This window comes from Heteronotia binoei, chromosome 5, assembly GCF_032191835.1.
Source record: "Heteronotia binoei isolate CCM8104 ecotype False Entrance Well chromosome 5, APGP_CSIRO_Hbin_v1, whole genome shotgun sequence".
Classification (NCBI taxonomy): Eukaryota; Metazoa; Chordata; class Lepidosauria; order Squamata; family Gekkonidae; genus Heteronotia; species Heteronotia binoei.
The window spans coordinates 164,698,165-164,711,790 of NC_083227.1; the positions used below are offsets into that span (position 1 = coordinate 164,698,165).

General features: G+C 45.4%; 1 protein-coding gene across 2 annotated transcripts in view; it reads right to left on the reverse strand.

The window, feature by feature from the left end:
* Positions 1–13,626, reverse strand: part of GABRG2 (gamma-aminobutyric acid type A receptor subunit gamma2) — a 163,422-nt gene that overhangs the window by 89,789 nt on the left and 60,007 nt on the right. For both annotated transcript variants that reach the window (XM_060240633.1, XM_060240632.1), the window contains exons 3-5: positions 12,976–13,043; positions 5,184–5,404; positions 3,656–3,738 (exon numbers count right to left, since the gene is read on the reverse strand). In XM_060240633.1, coding sequence (XP_060096616.1) covers positions 3,656–3,738; positions 5,184–5,404; positions 12,976–13,043 — 372 coding nt within the window. The remainder of the gene's footprint in view (positions 1–3,655; positions 3,739–5,183; positions 5,405–12,975; positions 13,044–13,626) is intronic.

Sequence of the window (13,626 nt, forward strand, 5' to 3'; positions counted from 1 at the left end):
AGAGAACTTGCATGGCATTGGCTGGGTCCACTCCTCTCTCCCATCCACTGTTGCCTACCCACCCTCTGTAGCATTCGTAAGAGAAAGTAGGCAGTGGCGGTGGAAAAACAGTGAAGAGACAGGGAACAAAGGTTGTAATGCAACTAGGCGGCAAGGCCTGGCCCCAGCAGGAGCATTTCCTCAAAGACCATGGCAGCCACCACTTTCCTGTTATTCCTTCCCTCCCTCCTCCCCTCAGCCTTGCCCCAGGGCAGACAAGGATTGGCCCACTGGGGAAGCTGCCAGCCAAAGACTGTTGCTAGGCAACCAAGGTTGCTTCTGTCAGTAAAGTGAAAGGCCTCAGCTGAAGAGAATGCCATAGAGTCCACCCTCCAAAGCAGTTATTTTCTCCAAAGGGAGAAAGATGTGTTATCTGGAGGTCAGCTGTGATACCAGGAGATCTTAAGGCTCCGCCTGGAGGTTAGCTACCCTAGACCTGGCTGCTTGCTACTGCTGCTAGGAAGGAGACACGATTGCCAACTCCAGATTGGGAAATTCCTGGATATTTGAGGGGTGGAGCCTGGAGAGGATGGTGTTTGAGGAGCAGTGGGACCTCAGATAGGTACAATGTCATAGACTCTACCCTCCAAACCAGCCAGTACCTCCAGGGGGACCATTCTTGCCAATCTCCATGTGAGGGCTGAAGATCATTCAGGATTACAACTGCTTTCCAGATGGCAGAGAGCACTTTCCCTGGAGAAAACGGCTGCTTTTCAGGGTGGACTCTGTGTCATTATACCCTGCTTAGGCTGCATCCTGCTTTGTAGAGGACACCGTAGAGAATGACTGTCCTTTTCCTAGGTAGAGGCTGCAGGGGGGGGGAGGAGATGGAAAGCTGAAGTCAGATCAGTTCCCCTACAGAAAATGGCCACTTTGAGGTGCATACTCTATGGTACACCATAATACAATCATGTAAGTGAAAGAAAGTTCCTGTCTCCCCTCCCCCCACCATGCCATTGCCCTGAACAAAAATGACCCCAGAAAGAGTTATTCCCCCCACCCGCCATTTTTGCAGCTGCAAATCCACAGAGGAGCACATGGGAAAATAGCATGAGGGAGGCAGGAGCCCATCCTGCTCCTTTGTTGTGATCCTAAGCTGAGCTCCTTACAGAGTTTTAAACTGTTGTTCTCCACAGCTATAGTGTGGCTGTTGTGAGAATGTATTTTAAAAGTCCCACATAGTTTGGCCTAGGAGATGAAAGAAGAGAAACAGCAGAACAAATGTTATGAATTATATAACAACAGGCATTCATATAATTGCTAGTTTCCATTATATAGTTGACCACTAGTTACTCTGCAGTGAACTCTACATGGAATAAAGTGTTCTGAAATGAATCTTGCAGCCCTACGGTGCTGTGTTAAAAGCATGCTAATTCTTATTTAAGGTTGCCTTTTATTCATTGGTTCAAATAGTGATCTGAAGCCAGATGACACAGTGTCAGACTTGACAGCATACTGAGCAGTCCATGTTTGGAGTTCCTGACTATTTTAGTCTCTGGAATTACAAACATTAATTAGAGGGAAGAAAAGGTTAATTCTTTCTACCTTGACCTCAACTAGCACCACAGAAATTGGATTTGCCATGTTGGAACAAAGATACAGGCAACATTCAGAAATACCAACATCTTTCCTCCAGAGGGCAAACAGCAGTTTTTGTGGACCCCCCTCAGGTCAAGAAAATGGCAGAGGAGCAAGTTTAACCATCCATCATGCTAATCTAGTTTCGACCCTCACATGGCTGCTGTGTACAAAGAATACAGCACTTGAAGCTTTGGCCCATATTACTACTAGTGAAGCTTAGAAGATCTGCAGTGAAGCCTTAAAGGGCATTAAACCCCTCTATTGAAGTTAATGGGTTTAGAAAAGTATAATTCCATTTAGGATTACACTGTTGATTTTATAGTACCTGGATAGAAGGCAGCCAGAGGAATATATGAAAGTTACTCTGTCCAGGTTGTGGAGTGAGGCAGAGGTGCTTCACCCAGGTGGACAAAACAAACAGAATCGCCTCGCTCCAAGGCAGGGAGACTGCCTCAGAGCGGGGCAGAGCAGCCATGATGCCTCTTTCATCTGCCCTGGTCCCGGGCCAGTGGAAGGGGCAGCACTGCTGCAATCTTACCCTACCCCTCATGTATAGATCTCTGCCAATCAGCTGGTTGGTGCGGGGGCTTTAAAGTGGAGGAGGAGGAGGCAGATTGACCTTCTGCCACCTGGCCCCTTGGGAAGGGAGGAGGCAGAAACAGCCCCAGTCTCCCACCCCATTTAAAGACCCCCATGGGGGGCAGGGATGGGGCACAGGCGGAGGGGCAGCCTGGGGCAGCAAAAACCCCAACACCACCACCCCAATGGTCCATGGAAAAATTGTCTTCCACAAAACCAATCCCTGGTGCCAAAAGGTTTGGGCGATACTGCTCTACAGGGAATGCACTGGCTATAAATGGCCATAATAAATACTACTGGTGGTGGTTGTGGTGATACTATTTTATTTTTTTTCTGTGGATTTATATTCCGCCTTTTTCCAAATTGGGCTCAGGGCGGATTCCAACATATCAAACAGTAAAACCAATAATTACACTATTACAATAAAACAGTAAAGCAGTTAAACAATTAAAAAACATTAATAGTCAATGTTCCCTCTGAGCTGAGTTAGTGTGAGCTAGCTCACAGTTTTTTAGCCTCTGACTCATACATTTTGTCTTAGTTCAGGAAGGATGGCCCCAGAGGAAACTAATTTATGCAGTAGCCAAATCACTCATTCTCTACTTTAATGCCAATAACTCATGGAGTAGAATTTTTGTTCACAAGACTTCACAAGCAGAAGCATCATTAGGAGACTAAAATGAGGGCTGGATTCTTTCACACTGTGAAGTTCCAGATGTTCAGTTTCCCACAGAAAACATAGTGAAACTCCGTCTTGCCTCCACAGGCTTTCAGCTGCAAATGAAAATAGTTCTCAGGCAAAGATATCTAAAAGAAAACTGTTGAGAAAGGAAATAGGACACAAAAGTAGAAATATGGATGTGGGTGATGGATGTGAGTAATATAGATTTTGATGCTGAGAACTCTGTGGATATCTGAATATATGATACGCGGTATCTGCAATTTATGTCTGAAGATTCTGCAGTTGTATTCAACATTTGACAGTTTCTGCAACACACTGTTCATCATCTGAAAGCGTCTGTTGTACAGCAGTCTGCATTTGGCCATACCTGATAACTGATATGAAGAAGCTGCCAATACCTGATAATATTACTGCAGATTATCAATTGTCCAAAATGTGAAGCTATGAGTGACCATTACCTAGAAATGAATTATATCCAAAACTGATAAACTTATTTTGGCTGAGTTCTGCGCAATTACTGATCTATTTTATTTATTTATTCCACGCTTCTCTCCAGTGAGGACCCAAAGCAGCTTATAATGGCATTCCTGCCATCCCTTTTATCCTCACAAGAACATAAGAGAGAGTCATTGGCCTCCATTCAGCTTTCATGGCAGAGTGAGGATTTGAAACTGGCCTCCCAGATCCTAATTAAGTAATTACACCACATGGCCTTAACTATATATTGTTATTTCATTTTAATGCATCAACATTGCTTTTGAGTTGACTACTTACAGCTTGAAAATTCCAGTGGACAAGAATGTTCATCCATGGGGAAATTGTGTAGCTGAAGCTGACATTCAGCATCTATTGTCAATCTACCAAGAAAAAAATAATAATACATCCACTATCAATCATAGTTTTCATTGCTCTAAAAGTACTGCTCAGAGAACTTCCAGTCTACAGAGTACCTTTTCTTTTCAGCTTGTGTCATAATATATATCTTGATCTGACCATGAGGTAAAATCCAGCCTATGCCTTCTTAAAGACAGAAATGGACACATCCAGAACCATTTCTGGAATCTTTCTCTTTGAGTATCTAAAACATGCCACAACCTTGCATGAGCCTTCACCCTGCCTTGATGTGCCCTCTTCTGGTGCATCAGCTGCATCAGAAAGGTTCCCTTCCATTTCGTCTAAATCACAAACTGCCTTGGTTTTCTACTGAGATCATTCTGGGAATTGAATTATCAGAGGAACCCTCATAGGATAATAAATTTCCTTGAAAATTGACAGGAAAACCACAACAGTTAAAACGGTTTGAAATGATATAGAACACAGTCTTGATCCACAACTGTGCTGGGTCATGCAGCAGTGGAGAAAGCCACACTTTGGTCCTCAATCTCCTCACCCACTGCAAACTCTAATCCTACCTGATGCTGAGAGACTACATGGACCAGCAAGAGTTTCTAGTACACAGCAAATATTGAATATCATCTGGTCTATGAGCTCTCCAGTAGGTTCAGCTTCCTTAAGGCAGGGTTGCCAGGTTTGGATTGGGAAATACCTGGAGATTTTGGGGGTGGATCCTGAAGAGGGTGGGTTTTGGTGAGGGGAGGGACTTCACTGGGGCATGATGCCATAGAATTCACCTTCCAAAGTAGCCATTTTCTCCAGGTGAACTGATCTCAGTCACCTGTAGATCAGTTACAACAGCAGGAAATCTTCAGTCACCATCTGAAGGTTGGCAAATTATTATTTTTAAATTTTTATTGCAGTTGGCTTATATTCTGCCCTTTCCCTCAAGTGGGTTCAGGGTGGATAACAACATAGATTAGACAACAGTTAAAATCCTACAAATTAAAACCATACAATAAAACAACAAAACCACAGAACAGTAATATATACCATAGGCGACAATTTCAATTGAAAACATTCTACAGATCAATACAGCTATAGGCTCAACACAGTAATAGGATGGTGATAATAGGATAATATCCCAGCAAGGGAGGCCAAAGCAGATAGAATAAGGACGCCTTTTGCCTACTGAGATAAAGGTCATTCTGGAGTAAATATGGTTGCCTTTATTTTATCATGGAGGCGGAACATTTTATTTTCATGCACTGGGAATACCCTCTGTGATAAAAAAATTGAGAGAAGAGCAGCTTCCTGCCACAGAGTATAACATGTGGTTCTACTCTTGTTTAATTTTGCTACTGAAAACTCAACAATATATATACTTCATAACTATAGGAAATATCTTTTCTCATTCATATTGGGCACAGACACTTTATAATGAACACAATTTTAACAGTGTAAATACCTTAATGTATATAGCACTCTGCCATCGTTCCAGATCCTTAGCATCCGATTGGGTGTTGTTATCCAGTGAGCATCAGCTTTTTTGGAATTTCGGAAAAATGTATCAGGTATCCAGATCTTCCCAACCATATTGCTGTTCAACCTCAGGACCTTTATAGTGCTGTTGAATCTTAATCGCCTGTCATACCAGGTTTGGGCAAAAAAAATGTCTATGGTATATTCCTGCAGAGTTAATGGAAGATATCAAACAAAATCCTGTAAGTTGTGAACAAGATATCACTTTAAAAATCTCTATAGCTTTGTATAATATAATGGGTTCTATGCAATGATGAGGCGAGGTGGTAGTGAAGATAGCTCTTTTATTGAATACGGCATCGTATAGCACTGCCTTAAAAGACTGAGAACTGGGCCCACGGGGCCAACTATATATACACACAAAGTTCCTGCGCTAGCATGCTATTGGACCATTCAAACCAGCAGGGGGCTCGTGATTGGAGCAGGGCAGTAGGAATTTGGATTCTACTCCCTATTGTTCCTGAGTCCCCAAGCTCAGTCCTACAGGCTCCAATGAGCCAGACAAGAACTCCATATCATAGATACAATTCTAGTCACATATACAACATCCCTGCCCACCAAGTTCACAGGCCTAGCTGACATAGTCCCTGAGGCAGGCTGGCTTGAGATGTTCCTGCGTTGACCGCCTGAGCACGGGAGTGGATGGTGGAGCAGTTGCAGTCGCGGTGAGTGGGAGAGCCAGCACTGCATTGCTTTTAGCCGGTGGTTCCCTGGTCTCCGTGACTGTCAGCTCCGCCAGAAGGGTGGGGCCCTGTATTTCTGGCTCAGACAAAATAGTCAGGAAAGGAATGGGAATGGTCGGTGGGTCATCAGGACTGTAGTTCTCAACCTCCTCCTTGGGGACCTCGCGGGACCTCAGATGATCTATGTGCTGCCTTAGAATGGACCCCCCCCCCCATCGTTACCTCATACATCATGGACCCCAACACCCAAGCAACCCTTGCCAGAATCCAAGTGCCCCCCCCCAAAGTTCTTAGCCATAACCAAGTCTCCTATGTCTAACCCCCAGGGTGCCCTAACCACCTCTGGAACCTCCTGTCTGGGTGTAACCAGTCCAGTAGGTGGTTAACCACCGCCCCATGAGGAGTTCAGCTCAGCTGTGGCCCGTGGCTGTGGAGGGGATAATGTGCTGGAATAGTAAGAACTCTGCAAGGCGGGCCTCCCAGTCCCCATGGATGATGCAGCAGAGCGATTCTTTAGTTGTCCACATCATCCTTTCAGCCTGGCTGTTGGTGGCCAGGTGGAAGGGGGCTAACCTGATATGCCTAATGAGGTTCTGGGCACAGAAGTCCTGGAACTCCCCCAAAGTGAAGGCCATTTCATTATCCGAAACCAGTGTGTCCGGGAGGCCATGCTTGGTAAACACTCGGCGGAGGCCGATCATGGCAGCCCGGGAGGAGGTGGAAGCCACAGGAAACACCTCCACCCATTTTGAGTGTGAGTCCACAATTAAAAAGAATGTTTGTCCCTGGAAGGGCCACACAAAATCCAGGTGAAGGTGGGACCAGGGATTTTGTGTGGACTCCCAGTACTGCACCAGAGCCTGGGGAGGTGCTGGGCATTTCTCCTGGCAGGGCGACCTAAGACTTGATCGCATCATCCATCTTGGGCCACCATACATAACTGTGGGTGACTGCCTTCATGCACACGATCCCTGGGTGGGTTTCGTGCAGCACCATGAGGACTTGATGTCGCAAAGCTGGGGGCACCACCACCCTGCTCCCCCATAACATAAGACAAACTATCTTATGGACAGATAGTTTGTCCCTGTGGGATGTGAACGCAGCAAATTCTAGACCCACCCAGCCTGTGGGCCATCCCCTTCACACCCAGTTCAAAACTTGGGAGAGTATTTTGTCCTTAGCCGAACAATGTGCAATGTACTTAGCGTGAACTGGGCAGTCTAGAAGGGACTCTCGAAGCAGGATCTGGTGTGCCAGGGCAGGATCCAGATTGTCCGATGGCAGTAGCAGGCAACTGAGGGCATCCACATGGCCCATGGCTTTCCCCAGCCAGTACTGAAGGCTGTACTGGTACCCAGCCAAGAAAACGGACCACCGCAGTACCCTGGGTGACAACATCTGGGGCGTTTGGTGGTCAAGGGCAAAGAGGCTGAGTAAAGCCTTATGGTCCGTTAGGATGGTGAAGGGCCGGCCATACAGGTAATCGTGGAATTTTTTAATTCCCACCACAATTGCCGGGCCCTCCTTATCTATTTGTGCATAGTTGTGCTCTGGTTTCTGCAATGTCGTAGAATAATAGGCTACTGGAACCTCTTAGCCATCTGGCAGCACGTGTGCCAGCACGGCGTCCACCCCGTAGAGGGAGGTGTCGCAAGCCAAGATGACGGGCAGCCGCTCATCGAAGTGCACCAGCAAACTGTTCAAAGTTAAAAGGTCCTTAACCGCCTGGAAGGCAACAGCTTGCCGCCAAACCCAAACCCACGAAGCCCATTTGTCCAAGAACCTATGCAAGGGCTCTGCTACCGTCGCCTTGTGGGGAAGGAGGGCATTGTAACAGTTGAGCAGGCTGAGGAACGCTTGGAATTCGGCCTTGTTAGTGGGGGTTGGTGCGTCACAAATGGCTGTGATTTTGTCCTTAGCCGGGTGGATTCCCCTTGTATCCACCGTGTATCCCAAAAAGTCTATCATAGGGACCCCCAGCAGGCATTTTTCCCTCTTTACCTTGAGCCCCGCTTTGTTGAAGCGCTGGAGTACAGTGCGGAGGCAGAAGGCGAATTCCTCTTCTGTTGCTGCAGCGATCAGCACATCCTCAAAAAATGGCTGGACCCCAGGTATGCCTTTTAAGAGGGAGTCCATTAAGTTCTGAAAGATCCCCGGGGCCACACTGACCCCGAACTGGAGGCACTTTACCCGGAAAGTGCCCCGATGTGTGACTATAGTTTGGCCGTAGCGGTGTCCATGGAAAGATCCAGCGGTGTCCATGGAAAGATCCAGCTTTCCAAAAATTTTAGCACCTGCTAGGGATGCTAACACATGGCTGACCACTGGGACTGGGTAGGCGTAGTCCTGCAGTGCTTTGTTGATCATACATTTGTAGTCCGCGCAGATGTGGACACTCCCGTTGGGCTTTACAGGGGTGACCATTGGAGTTTCCCAACGTGCATTGGCCATCAGCTCCAGGACCTCCTGTGCCATGAGGCGGTCTAGTTCCTCCTTGATTTTGGGTTTTAGAGCAAAGGGTACCCGCCGGGCTTTCAGCCATATGAGCTGCACAATGGGGTTGATCTGTAGCGACATGGAGGGGCCCGTATATGTTCCCAGAGTTCCATTGAAAATGGACAGAAACTCCTAGCATATGTCCTGGAAATCCATGCTTGCTGGGGCATGGTGGATTCCCTCTACCCAGATCCCCAGGGCTGTGAACCAAGCCTGGTCTAGTATGCTGCTCAGGTTCCCCTTGACTACCAGCAAGGGAAGATTTCCTTAGAATTTTCCATACTGTACTTTGACTACCTCGGCCCCATGGATGCCAATTGCCCTTTTCTGAAAGTCCTGGACGACTACAGGGGACTGGCGCAGCTTGGGTCCCCCCCTTGGGCACAGCTCCTTAAAAGTCTGGGCCAATATAATGGTGTGGGTGGCCCGAGAGTCAATCTCAATTCTACATGGAGCACCCTCAATGAACACCATTGTTTTGAGTTTATCAAGGGACGGCATGGTGATGTTGCATACCTGCCCAACTGATGCATGGATGGCATTGATGTCTTCCATGATGACAACCTTGGGGTGGTGGCCATTATTTCTACTCCTCCTTCAGGTGGCGCTCTCTTGGGTTGATTTAGAGTGGCAGACTCAGGCGAGGTGTCCTGTCTTCCTGCACTGGTGGCAGACGGTGTCCCGGAAATGGCAGGAATGGCACTCATGATGATCCCCACAGCTGGCACACTCTCGGGCAGGCACAGTCTTGGTCACACGTGGCAGCTGGTGCTTCGCGGCTGTGTGGTGGAGTTTGAGAACGCCATCTTCCCCCCGAGTCATCCAATTCTGAAGATGATGAGGCAGCTTGGTAGGCCACGGCCTTCTTGCGCTCTTTCCATGACTTCTCATAGGCGATGGCCTCTTTAATTGCCTTGGTGAGGTCCATGTCATCTTTCCCAAGCAGCTTCCTCCGAAGCTTCTCGTCCCACAGCTTGAAAATAAACCGGTGCCTCAGGGCTTTGTCCAGCCGGGTGAAATCACAGTGGAGCGACAGGCGGCGGAGGGCTATGATGAAGTCCCCTGTGGACTCGTTGGGATACTGGTGGCACACAGAAAAATCAAAGTGGCAGGCCAGGACCATTTGTCAGGCTCTGTTCATTTATTGTGCTATTAATCATTGCTACTAACCATAATCAAATATGCAGGGGGGATTCCTACTAACCAGAAACGGGGTCAGCTAGGAGGGAGGGGGGAAGAGTAGAGAGCCGTTTCCCAGGACTATGAAAGGTTGCCAAAAGTCTTTGAAGCCACCCGTAGGTGCCAGCTTCTCACCTCCTCTCTGGAGGCTCCAAGGCCAGCACCTCTGGGCAATGTAACCACCAACGGAAGAGATAAGGGGGAAGCGCTGGGAATATTTCACATGCAAAAGCAGTAACTCTGAAGTATCCAATAAATGCAACTTTGTTTTAAACTACTAAGTCTGCGTTCTTGTGAGCTTCAATGAACCCACGCCTGACCCCATTAGCTGTAGTGTGAAATGGGTCGTCAGGGTGGTGGTGATGTCCTCGAAGGAGGCGTTCTTGAGGGTGGCAGGCACCATTAGACCCTCTGCCAGCTCCTGGGTGTTCATTCCACATGAGCCGAATAGTAGCGATTTCTTCTTCACCCCCTCAACCCCGTGATAGTGGATGAAGTTTTCTAGTCGTTCCAACTATGACTCCCATTGCTCAAAGCTGGTCACATCAAACTCTGGCATTGTTTCTGGTGTCGCGGCCATCGTCAGCGTGAGTGCTGCAGTGCACAGGGCTGGATGCGGATGCAGCGGTGCGGTGGCTGCTGGCCTTGCTTACCAGGGTCCCACCTTCATTGCCACTATAATATAGGGAGTTCTATGCGATGATGAGGTGAGGTGGTAGTGAACATAGCTCTTTTATTGAATACAGCGTGGTATAGTGCTGCCTTAAAAGACTGAGAAATGGACCCACACGGCCAACTATATATACACACAAAGTTCCCACACTAGCATGCTATTGGACCATAATTTGGATCCTACTCCCTATTGTTCCCGAGTCCCCAAGCTCAGTCCAATGAGCCAAGCAAGAACTCCATGTCATAGATACAATTCTAGTCACATATACAACACTTTGGTTGCCCAGACTTTCCTAACTCTTTCACAGACACGGACAAAGTCATATCAGTAACTCAATCCACAATAGTACTGGGCAGCTGATTGCATGTGCTACTGTTGTCACTTTCTTGCAATGCTGATGTAACATTATATCTAATGACAGCTGTTAGAATGTGCTTTCCTTAAGTGCCGTGTTTCAGTGTAGCAAATATTGGACTACTAGGCAAAATATTTTACTTTAACTGGATTTTAGATTAAGATGCCTTTGTGGGGTTTCCATAACTCTAGCCAACAGCTGTTGAAACACGGGTGAAGATATACAACATACATTAATGTTTAAAAGAACAGTATTGAGGGCAGATCTTCAATAGTGAACAGGGGTATGTGTTTGGTATATATCGAACCAAATAAATACTCAAGAAATACCTTATCAGTATATTGCGGGTATTTATTCAGCTGAATCAGGTTTTCTAATCTGATTCAACTACTGATCTAGCTGAGCTCCAATAAAAACTGATATTATTTAGCTTGTATTCAGGCTCAGCCCCACTCACCAAAGTGAGTGACTTGACTGCCCAAATGAACTTCCAGGTGAACTCGCGCTGATTCCAGGCTCCTTGAGAGTGGCTTGGCTTTACAAAATCCATTTAAAAAGGAAAATTCCCTTTAAATGACTTGCAAAGCCAAGCTGCTGGCCTGTGTTCTCTTCCCAAGTTGCCTTGCAGCATCGGCACACATCAGTGAGTGAAAAGAAGGCATTTAAAGCCTTCCCTCCCTTTGCTGAGGTCAAGGCATGCCGCAAGTCACATCACAGCGGTGATACAGCTCAGTGAGGGAAGGGAAGCTATGTCTCTTTAAATACCTTCCCTTCCCTCCCTGAGTTGCCCCAAAGTGGTGACACACCTCAGTGTCAAGCATTGTATGTTCATTCTGTATTGTAGTTGCCAGATCATAGAATTGTTACTAACCATGAATTAAGCTCAGTCACATCAAAGTAGCAAACCCTCTCCTTTGCTTCTTTCGCTTTTACTAACAAATGCAGGAATGTCCTCTTTGAAGATAAGACCTCCTGGGACTTGTTCCCAGGCCCAGCCAGGCCTGAACCCAGGATGTGCTAGCCGTAATATAGATAAGGAGTTTAGAGTGTGAATTTCACACGTGAATGTAGAATTGTTTATAGAACCTTTGATGTGCCGTTTTAAAGCATGTATTCTGATGTTACAAGGTATCAGTTCCAATACCTCACTCAGCTGAGCCACATGGATTATCAATAAACCAAACTTTGTTTCAAAATCCAAGGACTGGTTATTTTGAAATTTCATGCTTGACACTCAGCAAAGGAACAGAAAATATTTAAAGAGACATACCTTCACTTCCCTTGCTGAGGCATGCCACCAGGGTATGTCTCAGGGAGAAAAGGAAAAGTATGGAGCTGAATAAAGTTGGTAATACTAATTATTCATACTGATATTGGGATCTGGGAATATCAATATTTACCAATATTTTTAAGGTTTGGTATACCCAAACTTGAAAAATGCTAAAAAAATTTGGTGTGTGGACACCCATTGTAGCAAACTAGGAATTAAATTTTGTTATTTATTCATTTAATTTATGGCCTGCCTTTCCCACTGGGACTCAAACCAGATTACACAGGCCAAGTCAACAAGATGGAACATCCAATGAACAATGTGATTTGTATTGTAGAAATCTGGAACAAACCAGAAATCTGAAAACAGAATTGATGCAAAACATAAGTACTAATATGAAGCATTAAACGGTACAAGAATTACACAATCAGATCCTATTAAAGCAACAGGCAGCCCAAGCTATACACAGTAGTGTAGACCACCGTCCCAAAACCTTTACCCAAGTATCTTTCTAACCATTCTATTACCTTTGAAGGAAAGCCCTCTTGAATCATTCAGTTTTGCATCATTTGCAGAAAGCCAAGAGAGTGGGAGCCTTCCTGACCTCATCAGCAGGCCATTCCATCAAGTGGAGGGCACAGTGGAGAAAGCACATGCATGTCCATTTGCAGGTTGGCACTTGCAGAAGGCCCCACTCAGATGAGCATTAATGTTAGATACAGAAATGTTCCTGAAATGTTAGCTGCTGGAATTACACATTGAAGGTACTGGCCAGATTGTTCTATGCTAAATCATTTGAACGGGGTTCCCTTGTGTAGATGGAAATCTCATGTTCGCAAAACAAGAGATACTAAGCACCTCCTTCAATGCATTGCCTTGCCTTCATTTTCTCATAAAACTAAGCATTATCTCTACTTGTTAAGGCATCACAATATTTTTGAAACGATAATGTGGCTAAAGAGGATGTATATATATTTTATTCTAAAATATCTTCTGTCATTCAACAAAGAGATAATACCACACAATACAGTACTATAAAATGTATAAACAAATATTACTTACCATATTGATAGCATTCACTGGGCCAATGCTATTGACATACATATCAGTGCGAATAACAGTTGGTTGCACTGTAAGAAAAAAAACATGAGTAACTAATATACTTGCAGGAGAAAAAAATCCATTAATGAAATGTAATTACATATGCTAAACAGATGTTTAAAGAAAGAAGGCCTATGTTCTGTTTCCCAATTGACACATGTGATACTTCTAAACACACAAAGGCAGAATTGACCTCTAAGTGTAGAAAATAATCTTTGTAAGCTTTGATATGATATAGATATGTGCATGAGAAAGAAAGAGTTCCAGCTATCATCCAAAACGAGGGGCTGTGTTCCCATTTATCAGACTATCAGTCAGCAAGTTTTTGTATGTATATAAAGCTAGCTTCATTTGTTTGAAAGGTCACTGTGTTTCTGAAGTCACTTATGATACGTCACATCAGATATTTCACATTCAAAGGATTTGTGCAAAATGACTGACAGTCCAAAGAGGGAACTGAACATATAATAATACGAGGCTCTCACAAGAACAACATTTGGAAAATTGTGATGTCATTGTTAGTTTAATTGGTTTTAAAACAGCATGCTACACAAAACAACACTCATGAATAGGTGTTTGATAGCAAGAGTGTAGATATTCTTTAACAGGCAT